A 23,709-nucleotide genomic window follows, 5' to 3' on the forward strand; every position below is an offset into this window, starting at 1 on the left:
TTATTTGTATTTTTTCAGAATTTAATTTTCAAATTATTATTTTGGGTCAAAAATTATTTTAGGCTAAATTATTTTATGAACCTATATCCTACAATTCATTATTATAAAAACAAAGTCTAACCCATTTGTTTATTTAATTGGCCCATTATTTTCATGAGGCTCAATTCTACCCTACAATTCTCTATTATAAATACCCGATGAATCCCAAATTTTCCCCCACACAAAAAGGTTAGTCTTATTTTCTTCCTCCTTTATTTCTTATTATTTTCATAAAGCTTATGCAATTGATTTTTGGGTTTTGGTTTTTATTGCTTGAAATTAGTTTATTTAGTATCAAAATCATGTTTTTGATATTTTAAATTAATAAATTACAGATTATAATTGTTGTTTTAATTTTCAGATTTTGTAATTTTAAACCTAGGGTTTTAATTTAGTTAAATTGGGATTTTAGGGTTCTAATGATCAATTAATTTGGGGATTTTGTTCCTATTGAATTTCTATTGATTAATTAAGCTTAAAAACAAATTTTTAGTTTTCTGTAATCAACTTTGATCTCCGTTCTTAATTTTTTTTTAATCGCGTTTAATCACGTTTAGATTCTAACTCGTCCGATTTTTACAAAAAAAAAAAAGAATGTTTTTCGTGTGTAAACGACGTTTTAATCAAAACCCATTACCTTTGGTAGTGAACACCACCCTCTCGTGGCCAAATTCTGCCTTAAATATGGTTTTCGGGCAGTTTTTGATTTTTAACGAAGGTTTACTGTTTAAAATAAATTTTCAGATTTTTATAAAGCTTTAAACTTGCTGTAATTTTATGAATAAGTATGTATTTAAATGTTTTTATGTAGGAAATTTTAAGAATAATATATAAGCTTTTAATTCTAGCAAAAAGGAAGGTTAATGTGAAAACCTTGACTTTAGAAGCATGTTTAAGGACTTGTAAAATCTTAGAATCATGTTAGGAAACTTGTAGATTGGTTAGAATTGTATGGTAGTAAGTTTGATTGGTGATTAATGTGGTAATTGGTTTTGTTTCATGTATGAGGAATGCGTATTAATTTATCTTGTGAGTATTATTTATGCATTAACATGCAAGATGAGCTTAGAGGCAAAGATACGTGAATATGTGAAATGAATTATTTTAATACTCGTTCATGTTTATTGAAATGGAATGAGTAAAGGGAGAATTAAAGTCTTATAAGACGAGGTCGAGGATTTGAGGTGCCTTATGCACTTAAGGTGTTTATACACCGAGGTAGTTAAAGGATTCAATATTAAATATTGTTTTTTTTTTTTTTTTGACAAAAGCAAATGATATTAATAAAATCAGAGTTTACAACATATGAAATAAAACCTAAACCTTACTTTATGGCTTTTAACATTTAATTAAGCCATTCCAACTTTCGACACTAAAAACCAAGATACATAACTGGAGTTGGCCGGAAAAGTTGCGAATCAGGACCTCTTTATAGGCCAAAGAGCGGATACCTACTTCAAAACACAAAGAGAGCAGAGAGTATCGAAACTGTTTGATCATGGCTAGTTTAAATTTACCTAGTGGGATCAACTTATCACCACGTAAGGTCTTCAAACCGATCACATGGATATGTGACCTATCATTCCTAAGTTGTTCTTGTTTGCAAGAAAGGTTTAACAACGTCGAGGCTCGTGAAACCCCAAAACAAAGTTTAGGCGCCTGCTTCGGATAGAAAACATCAAGAGTAATGATCACAATGATCACTCCAATGAAAGGAGTAGAATAACCACCATAGTCATTCCACCATAATACACACCACACCCTAGCCATGACCAACTTCTCATTCGTCCCCCATACAACAGCAACCCAAGTTACCTCTCTCGACACAACAACACCAAATCCCTTGACAAGGTATCCAAACTCCCTCCTCACACAACCATCCAATAAACTATAGCCAAAACAACCAGAAAAACAGGACAACAACCAAGAAAGGCTAAAATAAACCATACATGACTTTAAAAAATAAAGTAAACTCTGAATAGCAATAAATACATACATACTTAAAATCAACGACCAAATCAGAGAGCCCCTTTCGGACCTTAAAACCGAAACCATAAAAGCAAAGAACCTCAAAACCCTAACCCTAACTTCACCGTTTCCGTCACGAAACACTCTTGACGAGTTAGGCCTAGCCTCCAGCGCAAGGACCCACGAAACCCTAACCCTAACTTTACCGTTTCCGTCACGGTCAAAATTACCAATGACCTTTATGACGGCGGCGTTAGGCTTAGTCCTTAGACTGCTTGTTTCGCCGGCGAAATCCTTTGAAAGTGAACCTTCCACTCCAAGGTGGGTAAACAGGGGCTACTCTAAATCTTCTAGCCGTATAAAGGGTCACAAACCCCTTCAAGACCGAGATTAAGAGGATAAAAGAGAATGGATAAGGGCGACGACTCGATCGGAGTTTGAAGCTGCCCCACAGTTGAATGAAAAGGGGAAAATGAGAAGGGAGAAGAGGAGGAGGACTAAGCCTCGTCGCTGCGGCGCCGGAACTCCGGAGACAAAGAAGAAGAAGAAGAGGGGGAACGAGAAGGGAGAAGATGAGGACGGAGCCTCGCCGGAGAAGGCAAATAAAAAAGAGAGGGAAGGGAGGAAACTTGCCGAAGAAACGGCTGCGGCGCCGGATCTCCGGCGAGCACCTAGGTTTCCGGCAGTAGGCTTGTTTGGAGGAGGAGAGAGAACAGAGAGTGTTTTGGAGTAGAGAGAGAAGCCCAACTCAATACAAAATTCAATACTAAATATTGTTTGTCACTAATAAATCAAGAATTGAATTAGAAATTTGAATTGTTTGAATGATTGATGTATGATTGGGTGTGTTGTTTTGCACTTGAGTCATCACCAAGTTTAAACTTGTAAATCACGTAAAGTACAAGATGGATGAGCAATAAAACTCTGGATTCGTGCACATCTAGAGTATTGACAGTCAGGGGTTGGGGTTCACAGGGTATTAGTTGTGTACTTTTTAGAAGTCGTCTAATCTACGAGTCTCTTGTTTTCAAATACTTTTAAAACTATAAGGAGTTAGATGAGATCTCATACTAGCTATGGCCACGGAGTCGCGCCTGTCTGTCATTGGATGTTTATTGATGTTTCCGAAAGGAGGCATGGGGTTTTTCTTTTATTGATGTTCCAAATTGGAGCATGGGGAGACAACCTTGTCTATTGCTAAATTTAATGAATGAAAAGAAATGAAATGAATTAATAACTATTAATTGGTGAAGTCTTAGTATTGTTAACAGTTGAGTCGTGCGTATGAGTCAATAATTAATTTGGGGGTGTGATGAATGATTATTAGTCGCATGCTAAAAATTCTTTGTTATACTTCGTAGCTTATATGTACTCAGCGTTGCTGATTGCGTGCTTTTGTGTGTCTTTTTCCTGGTCATGGCCTTCGCCTTTTCAATGACCCTGTAATGATCCAATTTTTACACTTGTGATATTGGGGAGCAGACTAATCACAGGTTTTTACACAATCAGAACTTGCATCAAGGTGGTGGGATTTTGAGTGGAGTGTTGGATATTTTCACAGTTTATTGCAACTCTTAAGTTGGATTTATTTTAACTCTGATTTGATTTATTTACTACTTATATTTGGGTTTGAATAAGGGTTGTAATGGTTCCAGCTTGTAAGACTAAATTTGGTTTTGATTATTGGTTTTGAAACTTATTGATAATTAAGTTAGTTTTTCCGCTGCTAAATTCTAAACTAGCCTTAACGTTTGAACACGTGGCGGTAGCACGTCAGTAATTCTCTTACAGATTGTTAAAGGTATTTACAGGTTTTTAAGAGAGAATTATTGGGGTGTTTCAACGGTGGTCGATTTGGGGCTGCTGGTTGTGTTAAAGGCTTGGTGGTTATTAATTGTACGGCTTTATTGATTGTTGTGGGTGAAAGTACAGTGCTGCGTGTTGTGCAATAGGAGGGTGGTGGTGATGGGTCGGCCTGCGGGGAAGGGGGTAGCTATTGGGGGTGGCACTGGGGTGGTGGGGGCTGAGTCAGGTGAAGGATCGTGGAGGGAGGAAGGAGATGGTGGGGGATTTTTTTTTTTTAAAAAAAAAAATTATTTTAATTGTTAATCATAATTAAAGTTGTAATTAAGAGATAATTAAAGTGTTATACAAATTTATAAAAATAAAACAAAATTGTTAACCGGTCATTTAGGTTGTAGGTAAAATAACTTGTTTAAAGCGGACACCATGACTTATTTTTGGCGGACCTCTAAAAGGTCGTATTATTTTTGACAATTTTTCCATTATCTTATCCAACTTACCTATAATTTTGTTTAATAAAAAAGCACAATAAATGAATAGATAAGATGATAAGACTTGTAACTTAATACTTCTTGGTTTCGAGTTCAAGTTTTACTATTAAAATAATGTATAATGTTAGTACGGTTTCTAAATGGTAGTTATTTTTTCACAAAAGTGACAATTAAAGGGATGTATGGTATACTTAAAGCAGTCATTGAAACAAATCAACCAACACTTCATATGACAGTTTTTTCAAGTATTGGGAACTAAACACCCCTAAAAGTAAGATGATTCAAAAAAAATGGTCACCACTGAAGTATTTCGGCCAAACCTGAATGATCATTTCATATTCCTTGAATTGTTTTTGTCCATAAATGCATAGCTTTAAGCTCGGAGCAGCTCATCCTATCAGCACATATAGACAAATTTTTGATAGGGCAACTGCGGTTTAGAATTTGAACGAGGCTAAACCCTTCGGAAAAAATACACCAAAGCTATGCATATCACTGAATCCTAACGATAGTATAAACAAAAAACAAGCACAATTTACACAATGAACCAGCAAATTTCCAGTCCTCAGATGGTTGATCTCTAAATATCATTTCTTTTTCCTGGCAGAAGATCCTGATCCACGACCACCTCTCTTTCCTGATCCTGGGTCGGCAGCACCTCCCTTGCCTCTTCCTGCTGAGGCCTTTTGCGTCTTTTTGGCGCCAGAGCTTCCAGCACTTTTCAAGTCCACTTGAACTTGAATCCCTAGAGAACAACCAACCACATTATAGATATAGATTTAAAAATCCGAGCCCATAAAGTGATCTTGCCAAGAAAATTACAACTGACCTTTAGCATGGTTACTCTCGAGATCCAGCTTGAGTTTTTTCGCACCATTAGCATCCTCTGGAAGGGATGACAAGCAAATGACATTTCGTATTAAATAAACATCAAAAGAGTTCGACCATGCATGAAACATGTCATAACAGGACTTGTAAGCAAGACCTGCTTCTTAATGATTGAAATTTCATTCACAACTATCACAAGTCCTTGTGACATAGATACAAAACCACTTTATGGATAAAGCCAAAGCAAGACGAGGGAGCAAAAAGACCAAAGTGATTCAGGAGAGACTATTGTTGTAGCATGTCCCTAGGAACTTGCAGAATACATGGCAGAAAAATTGTGGATTAAAGCTTGCTTATGGACAACAAGTAAAACAATTCTACAAGACATTTAGAATTGAATTTTTTGAGCAGCTGAAAGAACACAAAAATACTGATTCAAACTATTAAGAGGAGGATCAGGGCTAAATCGGATTCCAACTCATCAAGTCACTTGGAAAACTGATACACACATGAGAAAAACAAACAAAAAAGATATTCAGATTCCTTTTACTGATATTTGCAGGCATGGGTAGCAAAGAAAGGTGTAAGCTTACTCAAATCTTCTGCATCTTCAGTGTCCTCTTCCTCATTCTCCTCATTGATATCACCATTTACCTCTCCAATTTCATCAACCGGCTCCAGGATAGCAGCAATCCTCTTTTTAGGAGCCTTTTTCAAACCAGGAAGGGTGATCATGTCTGCTGTTCGCACCACGCGCAAACTGCTACCTTCTTTATATCCCTTTGTTAAAGCAGATTTTACTGCTGGTGTTATACCCTCAGTTGGTGTAGGGTGTCCCTAACAATATACAAATCAAAATTTGTATTCTAAACAGCAGAGTAAGAAACAGTATTGTAGCAGGTAGAATACCTGAAATTTTGACAACTCCATAAGCGTGTCATAGTCTTCCATGCTTAATGAGTAAGTATCCATGAATTCAACTACTTCTTTTACAGCTTCCTCCTGTGAATATATAATAGGAAAACATAGCTGTTAACTGCTAGTTACAAGATTATTATGTCCAAATAATAGAACTGCTAGTTGCAAGTTTGCAACTGACAGTATAAAGAGCATTGGGCAATTGAACATAAAATGCTCAAGTGTTCAAAAAGATCCTAACCTTAGGAAGAGTCCGAAGTGGTTCAGTTAGTTTTTTTAGAAAGAAGCGTAAGGAAATCAATACGTAAAGTTCCCCTGCATATCATTAAGAAAATAGCTATTATACTTATGCGGTCAGCATAATTAAGGAAAACAAGGAAAGCTTTCAAATGCAATGCAGTATATTAAAAAATAAAGATAAAATAAAACAAACAGCAAAAAAGACTTTAGACTGTCGTTTAAGAGTAGGTGACGAGGTAACACAGCAAAGTAATCAAGCATTTTCTTCATTATTCCCTTCTTTGTACAGAAGCACGGAACCATAACAATAAGGCTTATTTTACAAATTCACAATAAACACAAATAAAAAGTAGAGATATGCAGAATGTACGATAAATTTGGAGATGAAACCACTAAAATCTTCTCCGCATCACAGGAATTCAGATAATAGACAGGCTATTACATGAAAGAAGCATTTGCATGTAATTGCAAACAGCCTGTTGTGCTGATTGCAAACTGCTAGCATGAAATAAAACTAAGCCTGATATTTAAACCATTGCTTGATAAAGTCTGAACATTCTATTCAATGAACAGCCACTCCAGTCTCCATAGGCCATAGCATGTGTTTAGAAATAACATAGGACATACACGTCTTACAACGAGTGATAGAATATCTGTTACTGGCAATTATATCAAGGCATCAACATATTGCAATCAAATGTCAAAGCCTTGTGTGTACTAGTACCAACATAACCCAGTACAGAATTCAATTTCTGGTACAGGACTGAAGTCATGGAATGCTAAATTCTATTAATTAGGTGTACATACTCAAAATTACTTCAAAATAGTACTAAAATGCAAAGGCATATAATTTTTTAAGTCAGCCTACTTACCGGTGGCAGCTAAAAGATGGGACAGCCATGCAAATACTTGCTGTTACCACAAATGCTACATGACAGTAATTTTATTCTATAATGACCCTATCAATTTCCCCCTTTAAAAATCTGGCACTAATCTTGGAAGAGAAAAACTAAAGAGTGAATTACAGTAAAACATGCACTACATGCAATAAATATATACATAGGAAGTGAAAAGGAACCATGCCATGCACATGCATAATTATATCTTTAATGACTTGACTGACCTCCATATTTACTCATACAAAGATTGAGGATATTTACACAAATCAGACCTACAATAATTCCAGTAAAGGCAAATAACCTTATGTAGCTTAATACAATGCATTGTGAACCACTGGGGAAAAAAAAAAATTATGTTTCCTCATGAACCAATACCGTAATGCTCTTATACAAGAATTCCGCCTTAGTAACATACAAAGATTCATTTCTAAAATGACAAGCTGAACACCACATGATTCACTTTATAGATTCAATAACAGAATAATACTCTTAACAAAAATTAATCGAAAGATGACAAGTATAACCCTTAAATTAAGTATTAGATGATACCATGCAACGCAATACTAGAAATCAACACCCTTCCCTAAAAGTGTAATAGTATGTGTCCAGCTGCTGCACAAGAACCATCTAGAAGATTTATCACATGGAAGGGTTTAGCACTTCAGCCTACCTTCCCATATATGAATCACTAGAAGCAAGCATATGGACATGAAGATCCTCCAAGATCCTCAAATTCTTTCCCATAGTTGAATTCTTCCCAAGCCAACCACCAAACCTGTTGAAATTTCTTTCACCCTGCAAACTTCATGTCAGTCTCTAGGCACATATGACTAAAGCAGTTACATGTAACAAGGTGTCCAGCTAGATTATCACAAAGTAATAGGAAAATTATTTCATTAAATGAGTTTGCACTGTCATCTAAAAAGGCCCATGGAAAAACACGAGAGAAAACAAAGCTATCAGCATAATTATGCAGGCAGTTTAACCTTGAAACCAGATTAAGAGCAAAGTTCAAGCTAAATAGAGCTTGTCAGTTGTCAAGTTTTTCCAATCAAAAAGAGAATGAATATTTGGTGAGTTACATCTCCTTAAACATACTGGAGTTAAACACAACTTAAACCCCAATGGGACGTAAGTACAAGGCTATGTTACTTGAAACACAGCAGTTTAACCACCATACTCAGGTCAATACCACCAAAACCAGTCCGGATATTAAATTTGAATCAAATATGTTGGGTGGCACGTGGGTATGCTACAAGTAAAAGAGAAAAATCCAATTAATGACAAGATTCATTATTAATAGAAAAAAGATGTTGAGGCTTTTAGTTGTGGGGGCCAGGCAAATTGAAGGCAGCGGTCTGCAATCCAGCCAACTTCCTTCCAGAGATGACCGTTGCTCAGTTATGACAGTTTCTCTCAGGTGGATGAGGCAGTTATTTTATCTCCTCTCATGCAGTTGAATTCTCCTTTTCACCTTTGTGTACTGTCTCTCTCATCATATGGCTTTTTCTTTCTTATTAACCTGTTTAGACTTTAGGCCCACAGTAGCTTCTCATTCTATTTGACCCAAGTACTCCCAAGGTACTATATGGAAGTTGTCTACTATCTATAATGTATTTCAATCATGACTTGAAGGAGGCGTTGAGGCCCTAATCGAGAGAAAAGGGTCTCAAGATTTTGCCTGCCAGTGGTAATGCAGCAGCAAAGGCGAAATTCCACAAAATAAAGTACATGCACAAAGGTAGGTGAAATTCCATAAAAAAAAAAAAAAAAAAAAAAAAAAAAAAAAAAAAAAAAAAAGTAGTAGTAAACATATACCGGCATAAATATCTCTCTTTGTCCATGCATCAATGAGGCCCTAATGGAGATAAAAGGGATAAAAGAGGAAAAACATAATTTAGAATTAGAGGAGAAGAAATAGAGGGATTCTATTCAAAGAACATATCTTCCCCCAACCAACATATAATATCACGATTTCAGAGCACATACGGTAGTATGCAGGAAGCAACACAGCTGCTTTGAGAGAGCTGCCACTGCCTATATCTCCTTATTTGTACATTAATAATATCTCCATCAGCAATTGACTCAGCAACACGGGCAAGAGAGTTCAATCTTTTCATCCCACTATCATCTTTCCCCACAGAACTTGGCCGATAATTAATATAATTTTCCTGTCACACATAGGCCACCAATGAGTGCAGAAATAAACACAAGTTCACATATAAGCAATCAATTATTTATTTGCACTACTCAAGCAATAAAAATGAGAGATTCCGAGCATCTACAATACGCAAGCTATTAAGTGTAACAATAAGTCCACAATACCTTCCATCATTAAAACAGATTAATATGCAATATAAGCAATTCCAGTGTACGTAACATCCTGTGAGATGGAAAAAATACCAGCTAATTAATTCAGAAAGAGAAGAGCAGACCTGGATAAGAAGAGGAACCAGATCAAGGTCACTCATGCTCAAGTCAATCCGTTCATCCATCCTCAACTTCCCACCATTGTAACCAAACAACCTACAAGATAATGCAATAAGAAGCTTATTAAATATAAAAGATGCAAAATAACCTGACAATCATAATCCTTAGACAATCAAGCTCTCACTCTCCCCCAAAGTGGACTGTGACAGATATTTAAAAGGGCATATAGCATGCAGTTCATTTTTCAGAATAACAATAACAATAATAATTTTGTTTTCCTTATAGAGGTGTGTCAAAAGAAGTTCTTGTTTAAAATTTATTTCCTCAACACCCTCATCAAAAAATTCAGTCTTTGCCAGTAAGTCCCATAAACCCTTGAAGGTAAAACAAGCCAGGAAGAGCTGCCGATTTATCCTCCAATATAAATTATCACCATATGCCCACTCATGGAACCAAATGTCCAAAATTACCATCCTCGTTTTATGACAGTGTATATCAAGGTTAATTTTAAAAGATTCTAAAAGAGAGTATAAAATTCTAGACGAAAAAACAACACATAGGAAATGTATGGGTTTCTCCCGCGATTCCAACTATGAACATCCATAAGAAACAGAGACAGAAATAAATGATTCCAAACAACAAATTCTAAGAGCTGCAGATTTTCAGGAGCTACTCATTGCCTCAATCTCCATATTATCCCCATTCAACTTTTTCACACATAGCAATGTCATTGGTCATTGGGTATCAAGGACTCAAGGTCATGTCCTATTTCTAAGAAACTTTGAAAATCAAAAACACTAGAGAGCCCAAGGAAAAACAATTTCTTTGAAAGATCACCAAGTTGTTCACCCTCCTGGATCTTCAAAGTCTAAAACCATCTTTTCTTCCTAAAACCTCTGTAAATAAACTAAACTAACTTTGTTACCCACTTTTTTTTTCTTCTTCAGTTAATAAAAATAACAATATTGGATTTCTAACCCAAAAAAGATTTTTCATTTCTAAGCTTCCTAATTGTATGCATTTCCAAATATCTTCGTTAATACGTTTCCAATTCCAGTTTCCGTGTCACCTTGCATTTTAAACATAAGCTAGCTAATCGAGAAAAAGAAAAAAGAAAGAAAATTGCTACATACTTATCAACAGCAGTAAATGGTGAAATGTCTTCATCTTTAGCATTGCTAAGAAGGCGCTGCCTAATATCATCATATCTGATAACTGACATGGATAAGCTCATATATTGCAGCTGGTTCACGGCCATGCGCATATCTCCATTACACCTCTCTGCCAGCTCTTCCAAAGCAATCTGTGCATAAAATTCAGGTCACACAAACCATTTTGCCATCCTACTCTTTAGACATAGGGGAAAGTGATCAAACATGGAAGTGAGAATAAGAATAGAGACAAGAAAATAAAAAAGAGAGGAGGCAGCAAGCACCTCATTCACTTGAATCCCTTCTGCATTAGCAATCTGCAACAACCTCTTTGCCATCTGCCATAGCAATATATTTATAAGAAAACTTCTTTAATAGGCTCAATTCTACAATTAATTAATTGTCTTATGAATGCAACATGACAAGAGTACAATGAAAATCAAATCTCTTCATCACAAGCTATAAAGAAAATCACAATGCTATGTTATTATTAAAGATTTTGATATAGCAATCAAGTGAATTGTAACCTATGTTACTTGGACTCTTCATTTCACCTCACATACCCGTGTCGGACCCTTGACACTCGGACACTTCACTTTTAGTTCAAAATCATGAAATTTATTCACAAAATAGCCGAGTCGGACGCTTGGACACTTACCCGTGTCGGACATGGGTACCCGAGTCCAAGTAACATAGATTGTAACACTACCTCCTAGTTTAATTTAAAAAAAAAAAGATTGTGGGAGTTTAAGTCCAATAGGATGCTTGGGGAAGACACCCCCCCCCCCCCAAAAAAAAAAAAAATAATAATAATTCCTTCCCTCTTAATATTTTTTTTTTTTTTTTGAATTTATAGCCTATGTTCTTCGATGAAGGAAATAACCCTAACACACTCCCATTTGGTTGAACAAATAATGCACTTTTAGTGAGCTGCTAACAGAGCAAGCACATCATCCTCTCTATATATATAAACCAAATGGATATCTTGTCCTATAGTATACAGATGATAGACTACGTTTAAGTTTTAATAACCTTTTCCACCCTTCCTTTTCAGTTAAGTTACACGGTTACACCCCAACCCTTATATTCTTCTTTCTATCTCCTTATTATTTGTATAACTTATCACTGTATACTATAATACGGGACAGGGGAGTAATAAGCATTTAATAATATGGTGGATAGCAATGCTAAAGAAAAGGGAGTGTTAGTCTTGGTGTTTTGATGTCTTACAACATTATCTCTGTGGGAAAGCAGTTATAGCAATCCCCTCTAGAGCCCAAATCCTATATCACGTGACTGGAAGAAACTAACGAACATAAAGTTGAGAGTTGAGGATAGAAAATAAGATCAGGTATTAGGAAGGGCTTTAATGACCTCAAATTGCTACAACAGTTACATGATATCCCAATCTTGGACTTCAAGACCAGATAGGAATTAGGAAGATATCCTAATTTAAAAAGTTCCATTATAAGAGAATGCTCAAAATTGGGAATGGAATGAGTAGACTATGCAGGAGACTTATATAATGCAGTATATTTTTAACCAACTCCAAGTTAAAACATAGGATAGTCTGCTTGGGCTTCATCTAGCCTTTTTTCTAGTAACTCCATTTCAAGAACACTTCACAACATCTTCGGCCACTTCCATGCCAAAAGAAATTTAAACCTTTAAGTGGAGAGCTTAATTGAGGAGGCAACCAACAATACTTTGTAGAGGCTTAACTCTTTCCACCGTACTTTCCCTTCTGAACTTATTCAATCTTATCTGATCTTACTAACACTTTTTTTTTTTTTTTACCATACAAGAGTGTTTAGGAGAAATATGCACAGGTAAGGGTCAAAGAATCTATGTCAGAAACAAAACATAGAAAATTACAAAGTACTAAAAACATTAAATTCAGTTATGCAGTTATGTGTCAAAGGAACTACATTGGATACATAGCATACCTAGAGTCCGTCAATACTACTTTATAAGGACATTTTCCAAGGACTTCATAGTTACGCAAAACATGATGGACATGCTTTATAGTCATTGGGTTTCTTGTGAGGACTTCAAATCCTTCTTTTTATACTCAAATCTTTATTTATTAGTGATATTTTCATTATTTAATTATCAGAATAACAGTAAACTGACTCACATTGCAACACATCATCATATATCAGATAAGTTTCACACAAACATTTCACATAGAATTTTGGGGCAACATTGCTTATTTATAAGTTATAAAATTAGACGTCAAGATGTGGGGCATATGTGGGGCATAATAAATGACATCATCCCCAACTAATACGAAGTATATTATAACTCCAAGGACGTCAAAAAATATATATATATATATAGAAACTAAATTGCAAGATAATTACTTCATTTTAACACAAAATGAAGTTCTCCATACTTTTCAGGACTTATGAACTATCACCCAGCAGCTAGCCAACTATAAGCAAACCATTGTTTGTTGAAAAGAGGAGTTAAAATTTTGCAGACAAAATCTCAAACATATAATATGGTTAAAGTTTGTTGCTATATGATTACTATAAAGACCACGTAACATAATAAGTTACTAAATAGGCCCAACCATAAACTGCCAGTGAGCCACAATATCATAACTACAAACTAATCATACCTGCTGTTTTGTGGGCTTCCGGAAATTATACAGAGAACAATAGTTTACAAGACTTTTCAGTTTCTGACTGTAGCGGTCATTACAAATACAGATAATTGGGACTTTGGAGATCTTGATGCTAGCAATTAGGTCCGCAACCCCACCTCGATCACCCGCAGACATGCCATCAACTTCATCCATAATAAGAACCATCTTGGGGTTCTTTAACCTAGAATTTGATTCTCATTAACTAATAGAAGAATATACATCACATTAATGAGTTAAGCTAATGTATAAAACTAACCTATCCAGGTCACCAAGGGACTTATTGCTAATAAGCTCCTTTATAGAATTTGCAGTACTTCCACCAATTCCCTTGCCAATTTGGGAATCTGCCTTTCCACGATTATCACTGGCATTAACCTATAAGCATAAGAAAGACAAAAGAGACAGTTAAAACAATTCCAAAATTTACATATGATAATGATTTAACTGATGATGACGGTATTACCTCTATTATCTCATACTTCAGCATTTTACTAACTAACTTTGCTGAGGTAGTTTTCCCAATGCCAGGAGTTCCACTCATTAAGACAGCCTTTTTCTCAGCAGAATTGCTTTCCCTTTTCCTCTTTCCTTTATTATGCGAAAATTGCTCATCCCAACGTGATAACCAATCATGAAGATCTTTAACCTACAGTAAGCAACGACAGAGACTATTTGTCATTCTGAAATTCTACAGAAGGATGGAGAGGATGGGGAATAATGAACCAGTGCAATCAACAAGGGCATACAAGCTTTTGATTGCCAATTATATCATTCGGAACTTTGGGCTTGTATTTCTCTGTCCATGTCAAGGAAGGACCTTGCTTTGACAAATCCTTTTCCTTAGCAGGTGTTGAAGACTTGGGAGCCTGACTGTTGGCAGAATAGCTTCCCACATCAGCTTCTGCAACAAATAAATCGCAAAAGGTTCACATCAGAGTTGTAAAAAATGATCGACAGACAAATAATGGAGCTAACGTATATAATAGTACACAGGAAGAGACCAATGGTTTGATGCCAAAGTACATGGAAACATATGAATAAGTATACTTTCGCTCCATTATTCCAAATAATTATTGCTTAGAATTGGATAAGATTATGGTAAATCTCCTCGTCACAAACTTCCTGACACAAATTCAATGAAGAACTTTCTTCATCTTAGATAAATCAACATAACCTTCCCATAAAACTATGGAGTCCTTCAACATGCAGTTGTGGTACAGATTGTAAAATTGCATATAAATCAGGTCTTAATGCAATTGCATTTTTCAACAAGCAGCACTTAGCTCACTAATAAAGTAAAATTCCATTAGGAGAACATCGGTTTCAAAACCAGAGGCTCCATGTTACAGGGGTTGATCTTATTTTATTTGTTGATGTGTGTGTGTGTGTGTGTGTGTTGGGGGGGGGTGTGGTGGTGCTAGAAAGAAGTGCCCTGCCCTACCCCATCAGCCCATTACGTGTTTTCTTTAAGATTTATGATTGGATGCAAAAAAAACTAGGAGTGCTAAAATCATTATTGGTAGCCCTGATTATATTCAGCGTCAAATTTCATTTGACATGACAGACTACAAACATACGATATGACATGCCCTTACCCAAAAAAAAAAAAAAAAAATTGAGGCATAATCCAAGATGCAATCAAAAGCACAGCCTACAGGACAAAAAAGTGAAAATCCAAAACAAGTTAAAAGAGTTTTCATGCATACTTTTCACCACATTCTGCTGAATTTTCTTTGCAGAGGATGACGGAGTGCTTTCCAATGGTTTCTTTGAATTGCATTGATCAGGAGTTTTTGTTTTTTTTGACTTTTGGATCATATCAAACAAACCATCCTCTGTAAGAAAGGGTGTTCTGCATACAAAGTAAGACCCTAGTAAGAAGTCATAAAAATTGAAAGGGAAGAATCAGTATATGAGAGGAAGAATCTAACCCCAATTCTTTCGCTTTTTCAGATTTCCGTCCCCCGATATCATCATCGCATAAAAGAAAATTCTGTAAAGTATAAGTTTAGTAAACTGCAAGAATATCTGTTGAGGGCAAAAGATAGTGTAACACAAAATATAAGGGTCATAGATCAAGGAAAAACCGTCTTCTTGCTAACAGATCCGGTAACACGACCTCCATGTCTCTTGATTAAATCTTCTGCTTCTTCCCTTTCCAAACTACAAGGCAAATATAGAGGTTAGGAGATGTCACTAATACACAATTCTCACAAAATAAACAAATTTGCGACAAGACCAATAAGCATCCTTCAAGCAAAAATCTTAAAAGATAAAAGATAAGAATCAACCTGTTAACTGTCCCAAAAATAATAAAAGAAAAAATCAAAAGACAGAAGGATATATCAAATGGACTATATCTTAAACTCTATACCTGTCAAGTGTCCCAGAAATTACAAAAGTCAACCCAGCTAAACAATCAGGAGAACCTTCAGGAACTTCCTGGCCGAAGAAAAGGACAAAAAGCAATAAGAGAAGATGAAGAAGAGCACACTTCAAAGTACTGGATACCACCACAGTCAGTCAGTCACTATATAGGACAGTTATAATGAGAAATCACATGATTGGCATTTTAATACCTTTTCTCCTTTGTGAGGTGGATCTTTCCTCTCACCAAAGTTCATAAATCCGCCTCGTCCACGTCCCCTTCCTCCTCCACCAGCAGCAGTGGCAGGTGCAGCTCCCCTGCCACGACCCCTTCCAACAGATTTGACAGGCGTTGGAGTCTCCTTTTTCTCGTCCATTTCCTCATCACTTTCATCAACAACCACGTTTTTCTTTGCAATACCCCTTCCTGAACTTCCCTTTAGCTTTTTGCTAGGAGTAGCCTCAACTGACTTTTTTTTGGAACTAATTGGAGCAAAGTCATCATCATCATCATCAACATTTTCCTCCTCTAATTTGTGAACCTTCTTCGCAGGTGAAGGTTTGGCAGGCACCTCCATTTTTTGGGTCCCAACTTTCGATTTCTCTTGATCTTTATCAAAGTATTTGCTTGTTTTCCTTCGGGCAGCACTTTCTTGAGCTAACTAACTCACAATAACCACGAGCATATAAATTTACTACACAACTTTTTTTCACCAAAATCAATCATGAGCAAAATACGGATCTCAAAAATCATTCTCACCAACCAAATATAGAAACAGCAGTATAAAATTCCACACATTAAGCTCATTGAAATAAACAACTAACTAAACCTAAGTTCAACAATTTGATAAATTGGCACACTATCATATATAACTGTTAATTAACAAGTATCAATTGACTAACCGCTTTCTGGGTTTCAGAAGTAGTGGCTGAAGGTTTTTCAGATGCCGGTTTCGCAGCGGCCGGTTTCGCGGCATTGGAATTTTCCTTGTCATGTTTCTTCACGAACCACTTTCTAATATCTGACTGCTTGCAAAAAAATTAATTCAACATTAAAGTAACACTTTTTTTTTGGCAAACACATTATTGAAATACATATATACACGATTAAAAAAACATAAAATTGAAACAACATGAACAACACTCACCATGTCTGAAATGCAAGAATTACAAATGAAATTCTATCAAATTGTCCAGCCCAATTAAATCTGCGCAAAAACAAACAAAACCCCAATACCCTTAATCAGCATTACAAATTCTGTAAAATGCACAATATTCAAATGGGTAAAATTCGAAGGACTTTAGGGTTTAAAGAATCAAGAATTAAGAATTTCAGAAGCTTAAAGTATTGGCTTTTATTCAACCCTGTTAAGAGAAACAACGAAATTTAAAGAAATCGTGAAGAAAACATGCGGAATTTAAATGGGTTCACGAACATAATCAAAGATTAACATCAAAAACCCTAATTTATTGCAAGGGGTTGTGTAGGAGAGAGAAACCTGGTGGGAAGCGTTTCCCGCTTCTCTAGTATTTCCTATGAGCATTTCTCAGTACACTTGTAAGTTATAACCCGACAAAATTTAAAAACGAAGAGAATAACCCAAATTAACGTCGTCTATTGACGGAGAAAGCGTCTAACTATATGAAAAAGGGTTTTTCTATATAATAGCCCTTTTAATTTCACTTTTCGTGCTCCAACATATATCACTTTCTACACTATAACCCCAAATAAATTTTGTTTCCATACGGTAACCTTGCCGTTAATAAATTCCGTTAGTGGGGTCCACTCTCCATTTATTAATATTTTTTTATCGATTTACGCATTGGAAAATGTTCCATTAAAAATTTTGGGGGCTATATTGATTCTTAAGGACCAAATTGAGCTCAAATTTGGGAAAAAAATAACTTAAATGCCTCGTTTTTCTTATTAAGAAATGTCTTGATTTACGTGTTCACGTTTTACTACGCAAAACGAGGCATTTACGTTATTTTTTTCGTCAAATCTGAGCTCAATTTTGACCCTTTAAAGTTCCAAAATAGCCCCCAAAACCTTTAACCGAACATTTTCCAACGCGCAAATCGATGAAAAATATTAACTAATGGAGAGTGGGCCCCACTAACGGAATTTATTAACGCCGGAATAACGGCAAGGTTACCGTATGAAAACAAAATGTATTTGGGGTTACAGTGTGGAAAGTATATATGTTGACCATAATGTAGGGCTGAGCAAAACTTTCTGATAACCCGAAAATCCGAAATTCCGATCCGCATCCGATCCGAAAATTTAGGATAACTGATCCTGTTTTCGGATCAGATATCCTATCGGATTGGATATCGGATATAGAAAATTTTGATTTCGGATATCTGAATATCCAAAAAAAAAGTCGGATATCGGATCGAGCACCCGATCCGAAATAAAAAAAAAACACTTTTTTTACCATTTTAAAATATTTTCATATTATTAGATGCCCTAAAGACAAAAACTCGGACAACCCTAATTTTCCCTCATAATCTCATATCCGCCTCTTTCTCCCTCTTCTCACTTCTCAGATCACCCTGTAACTCTCTTAGATCGCTCCACCGTCGTCCGTCGTTGAAACTCACAGCCTCACTCCTCCACCAGTCGCAACTTCCCTCACTCCTTCACCTGCGGGCTGCGGTGGCAACCTGAGTTCCCTTGCTCCTCCACCAGCGACGGCTTGCGCTGCTTCCCTTGCTCTGCTATGCTTTCCTCTTTGTTATTACCACTAATTTGAATCAGTTAATCGGGTTTTTAGGTTTGACTTTGGAAACCAATTTCTGCATTTTTATAGTTGTTCTTGTTTTAATTTTTCTTACAAATAATGGGTTTAGGTTAATAAGTTGTGCTTTTTGAACTGTTAATTTAATTAAGTGTTGTTCTACTTTTGCTATATTGGGAAAAGCTTATGTTCTGCTTGTGCTCCATTTTAAATTTCGATTGTTCTGGTTCTGGCCCTTATGAAGTCATGATTCTGCTTCATTTGAAAATTTTGTTGTTGTTGATTAAAATTTGGAGGAATTTTAAATTATGAAATTTCTGTTGTTCTGCTTGTGTTCCATGTTGGGAGAAATTTCTGTTATGTTTCTGCTCTTGTCCTCCTGCTTATGTTGATTTAATCTGTTATGTTGGGAGAAATATACAATCAGTTTTATTTTGTCAACAAATTTACATTCTGAAATATGTGTTTTAGATGGATGATGCTACTGTAGAATCTGCTAACCTAGCAAATCCATCAAGTGAGGAGGAGCCCTTGCCATCAACCGCTGTTGCTGCTGCTGAGGAGCATGCTGGAATTGAAAAACCACCACAACCACCCATTACAAAAAAAAAGGCCTTCAATCGCGACTAGTGATGGAGCTGAAAAAAAAGGTAAGAAGAAAAGATCTTGGCTTTGGGATCATTATGAGTATTGTGAAGTTGATGTTTGTGGTGACTCTAAAAAGGGTACAAGTGCTATGAAAAATTATATAGCTTAGAAAGGTGTAAGGAATACCCCCCTAATGTTGACAAATCCCAAAGGCTTCTTGCTTTTCAAATTGAGCAAAGTCAGCAAACATTAGGAGATGCTAGTGTAGGTGATAATGCAAGTGGGGAAAAAAAGGGTAAATTAGAATTTTGGAAGTTTAGGCAGGAGGAGGGTCGGAAAGCTTTTGCTAAAATGATAATAATGGATGAATTGCCCTTTAGGTTTGCTTATCGTGAGGGTTTTCGCTACTTTATGTCTGTTGTTCAGCCTAATTTCATTATCCCCTCACGTTTTACAGTAGCTAGAGATTGCTATCGTGTGTTTTTAGATGAAAAAAAAATCAGAAAAGTTATTTTAGCAAGTGTTCTTCTCGTATTTCTCTCACTACTGACACATGGCCCTCTTGCCAAAATTTGTCATACATGTGTTTAATAGCCCATTTTATTGATCACAACTGAAACTTGCACAAAAAAAAAAACTAATTTTTTGTCCAATTAGTAGCCATTTAGGTGAGGCTATTGGTAAAGCGGTAGAAAAAAGTTTGCTTGAGTGGGGTATCACTAAGGTAATGGCCATTACCGTGGACAATGCAAGCTCAAATGATGTAGGTTTCCAATATTTGAGGAAGAGGTTACTAAGATGGAAAGATGGGACTGTTTTAGAGGGTAAATTTGTGCATATGCGGTGTGCAACTCACATTCTTAATCTGACAGTAAGAGAAGGTTTGAAAGAATGTGATGATTCAATAAAAAGAATACGTAATGTTGTTCGATTTGTTAGATCTTCCCCTGCCAGATTGCAAAAATTCAGAAATTGTGTAAATCAAGAACAAATTGAATCTAAACGTCAGCTTTACTTGGATGTTGAAACTAGGTGGAACTCCACTTATTTGATGTTGGAGTATGCTTTGATTTTTCGTAAGGCTTTTGATTTGCTTGAAAATTCTAATGGTGGTAAATTTTTTTCTAAGTTAACAAAGATGTCGGGTGTTCCTACTGATATGGATTGGGATCGTGTTGCTTCTTTTATTCCCTTTCTTAACATTTTTTATGATGCTACTTTGAGACTCTCAGGATCTTTGTATGCTACTACTAATGTGCATTTGTTAGAACTTGTGACAATTGGCAAGATGATTAAAAAAAAGTGTGAAAGTGTTGACATTAAGGAAAGGTCAATGGCCAATGGGATGAAGAAAAAGCATGACAAGTATTGGGAAAATGTGGATAACATTAACTTGATGTTGTATGTTGCTGTATGTTGTGCTTGACCCTAGACGTAAAATGCATTATGTTAAGTGGGCTATTAATGATCAATATGATTCTGACAAGGCCACACAGTTGTATGATATGGTGATGGGAACTTTGACTTCTTTGTATGAACATTATGTTGCTTTACAATCTCAAAATGTGTCAAGTGTTCCTAAAAATATTGATTTGACTTCAAAAGACTTTGAAAACTATAATGATTAGCATGATGTTGCTAATTTGAGTTTGAGAGGGATATTGGTGGACAAACAGTTTTTGACAAAAAAAAAAGGTGATTTGGACAAGTATTTGATGGATGATAGAGAGCCTAATATTATGGGTAAGAGTTTTGATGCTTTGGGATGGTGGAAAAAAGCGGTGGAGAGATATCCTATAGTTGGTCTTATGGCTAGGGATGTATTAGCCATTCCGGTCTCCACAGTTGCATCCGAATCTGCATTTAGCACATCCGAATCTGCATTTAGCACATCCGAATCTGCATTTAGCACAGGTGGAAGAGTACTTGATCCATTTCGTAGTCCACTTTCTTCACATATGGTTGAAGCTTTGATATGTGCACAAGATTGGATGCGCACTACACGTGATCCACTTATGATTGAAGAAAGTATCGATGACATTCAACAAATTGAAGAGGGTAATACTTTTTCCGTTTTTTTTTTTTTTGATGAATATTTTTAATGTTTCTGCTGATTATGTCTTTCTTTTATTAATTTAAGTGTGAACCTTATTCCTTCAGTTTAGTTGTCTAATCGACATTCTTCCTAAGTTGATCTGCACCTTTTTTTTTTTAATTATTTTTTTTTTATCTGGTATAAACTTTAGAAATTATTTTCTAAGATATGACTTGTGGGATTGAATTATTGTTTTGTTCTAATCTTATGGGATTGAATTATTGTTCTGATATTGTTGGTTTGATTGTTCTGATTAATGGGTTGTATGTTCTGGCCAAGTGTTTCTTTTGCAACTGCCGGTTTTTTGTTGTTCTGAGCTTAAATTGATTTGGTTCTTTTTCTGTTCTTAAGTTTACTATATGCTCTGTTGATGTATGATGAATTTCTTCTTTAGTGTATCTTTATAACTTGATTTACAGTGCATACAAAATTTAGTTTTGTGGTAATTAATTTGAGCTCTTAAGTGTGATTAAGTAGTATGACTTAGATTGGCATGTGATATTTGTTTTACTAATGTATTTTCATTGTATTATTTGTAGAATTGTCATCTCTTGTTTATCCGCCTTCGGTTTCCGTCGTTGATGATTATTTTTAGCATTAGAAGGTAATACTTTTTTTAGTTTGAATATTTTAGAAGTTATAGTTTAATTTCTGCATTTTTTTTTTTTGTTTTCTTATGATTATCTAATATATTGTTATTTTATATTTTGTAGGGTTGTTGACTTGCCATACACTCGTACTTTGTTGATCCGTTATTGGTTTCCGGCGTTGATGACTTATTTAGTGTTAGATAAAATGTTTATGCATTGTTAACATTTGGACATTAATGTTTTTGGACTTCAAATTTTTCTTATGTAATTTGTACTTTTGTTGCAATTAGCCAATTAGTTTGCATTTTGAATGTTGTGTATAATTTTATTATGTAAGTTCTGAAAATTAGTTGTTGGACAATACTTTCAAATCTATTTTATCTCTCTTTGTTCAGGTTATGAACTAATTGTCTACATAGTAAAAAAGGGTCCACAAGACATTAACGTGTGGAAAAAAAGGGTGAAAAAATCAATTTTTCCATTAATAAAACCCCGCAATTTTCGGAAATTTCGCAATATCCGACTTATCCGATCCGAAAAATTCGGATAGCTAGATTTTCGGATATCCGACATTTTCAGATCGGATACGGGTATCAAATATCCAGATTTTCGAATACGAATATCCGATCCGAAATACAGTTTCGGATCGAATATCCGATCCGTGCTCAAGCCTAGCATAACGTAGAAAAGTAAAATTAAGAGGGTTACTATATAGAAATGAACTGAATATCTGACGTGGCAACGTTGAATGTCCAAATATTTACAGAAAAGCCACAGAGATTAACGTGGGCCACCCCATTAAAAACTTCTCAAACACGATATTATTAAGTTGCAATTTTGTAAATAAATTAATAAGTTAAATCTATCGTTGTTGATTTTATAACAAAAACAGTGTAATGACTTTTTTTTTTACTTAAAGAATTGTCCTTTGATAAAAAAAAAATATAAAAAATAAAAAAACAATTTATGTTCATCAACTGCAGAGTACAAACGATGAACAACCAACTAATAAAGATTTTAATACTGTAATTAGTAATGCACTTGGTAACGATTAATCATTTTATTACCAAAGATTGATATTGGAATATTGGTGCTCTTTGTTTAGTAGTATCTCCTCAAATAGTTCGGAACATTAAAAGCATCCTTTGTCGGAAAATGTTCAATTAGATGAACCAAGTCATGGGGTTTCTAGTAGCAGAGGGTTAACTGTTAAGCTGGCAATTTGGTTAGCTCGTATATGTAATATAATTGTATTCTCTTTCTAAATGAGAATTTTCATGGTTTTGGAACTACGTACTGCCACAAAACTAAAGATCATTATTTGTCAATTGTTACATAACGACTTTCCAACTAAAATTATTCAATTTCGAATATATGATCCGAACATTTGAATCGAAAATAATGTGATCCGTTATCGTTTTATCCGATATTTTGTTAAAATTTCAACCGGATTGGATACCCAAAATTTTGGATCGGAGTTTTCAAATCAGGTAAAAAAACAAATTGGATGGATAAATTTAAACAACCCTACTTCTATAAGGACTATGTTTTTAATTGGATTAATTAAAATTGGCCGGAAATATCACTTCATCATAGTCGATTTAAAATTTTTACTTCTTCCGTTCCAGAAAAACTGACACACTTGACTTTTTCCTTTTCTGAACTTTCACTATTTTTTATTGTTATTATATAAATAAAATATAGAGTATAAGAATATGAGAGTTTGGATTGAAGAAATTCCTCATAGTGCAAATGAGGCTGTAATGCTAGACTTTGTTGGGCTTGATTAAATAAAATTTATGTGCTTGTTTCTTGTATTTAAAAAAAAAAAAAAGTTTTCTCATTCATAAACATAATTTATATATATATATATATATATATATATATATATATATATATATATATATATAT

The 23,709-nt window shown here is 35.2% G+C and overlaps 1 protein-coding gene and 1 long non-coding RNA gene across 2 annotated transcripts; one reads left to right on the plus strand and one right to left on the minus strand.

Annotated features, from left to right (window-relative positions):
* Window positions 1-4,602: 4,602 nt before the first annotated feature.
* Window positions 4,603-17,384, minus strand: LOC110686069 (replication factor C subunit 1-like). Its single transcript, XM_021862656.1, is given in 24 exon segments — window positions 4,603-5,046; window positions 5,131-5,187; window positions 5,723-5,966; window positions 6,039-6,131; window positions 6,289-6,324; window positions 6,326-6,362; window positions 7,857-7,981; window positions 9,005-9,044; window positions 9,176-9,357; window positions 9,622-9,712; window positions 10,750-10,919; window positions 11,052-11,105; window positions 13,391-13,598; window positions 13,674-13,792; window positions 13,881-14,063; window positions 14,164-14,318; window positions 15,124-15,269; window positions 15,349-15,410; window positions 15,505-15,580; window positions 15,792-15,859; window positions 15,997-16,446; window positions 16,688-16,810; window positions 16,933-16,992; window positions 17,284-17,384. Coding segments are annotated over 23 exon segments (2,880 nt in total). The 5' UTR covers window positions 16,936-16,992; window positions 17,284-17,384; the 3' UTR covers window positions 4,603-4,888.
* A 746-nt stretch (window positions 17,385-18,130) lies between these two features.
* Window positions 18,131-22,194, plus strand: LOC110686070. Its single transcript, XR_002504145.1, has 4 exons — window positions 18,131-18,561; window positions 18,997-21,171; window positions 21,748-21,812; window positions 21,922-22,194. It is a non-coding gene; the product is annotated as an uncharacterized LOC110686070 (long non-coding RNA).
* Window positions 22,195-23,709: the final 1,515 nt, after the last annotated feature.

Source organism: Chenopodium quinoa, unplaced genomic scaffold (genome assembly GCF_001683475.1).
Source record: "Chenopodium quinoa cultivar QQ74 unplaced genomic scaffold, ASM168347v1, whole genome shotgun sequence".
Classification (NCBI taxonomy): domain Eukaryota; kingdom Viridiplantae; phylum Streptophyta; class Magnoliopsida; order Caryophyllales; family Amaranthaceae; genus Chenopodium; species Chenopodium quinoa.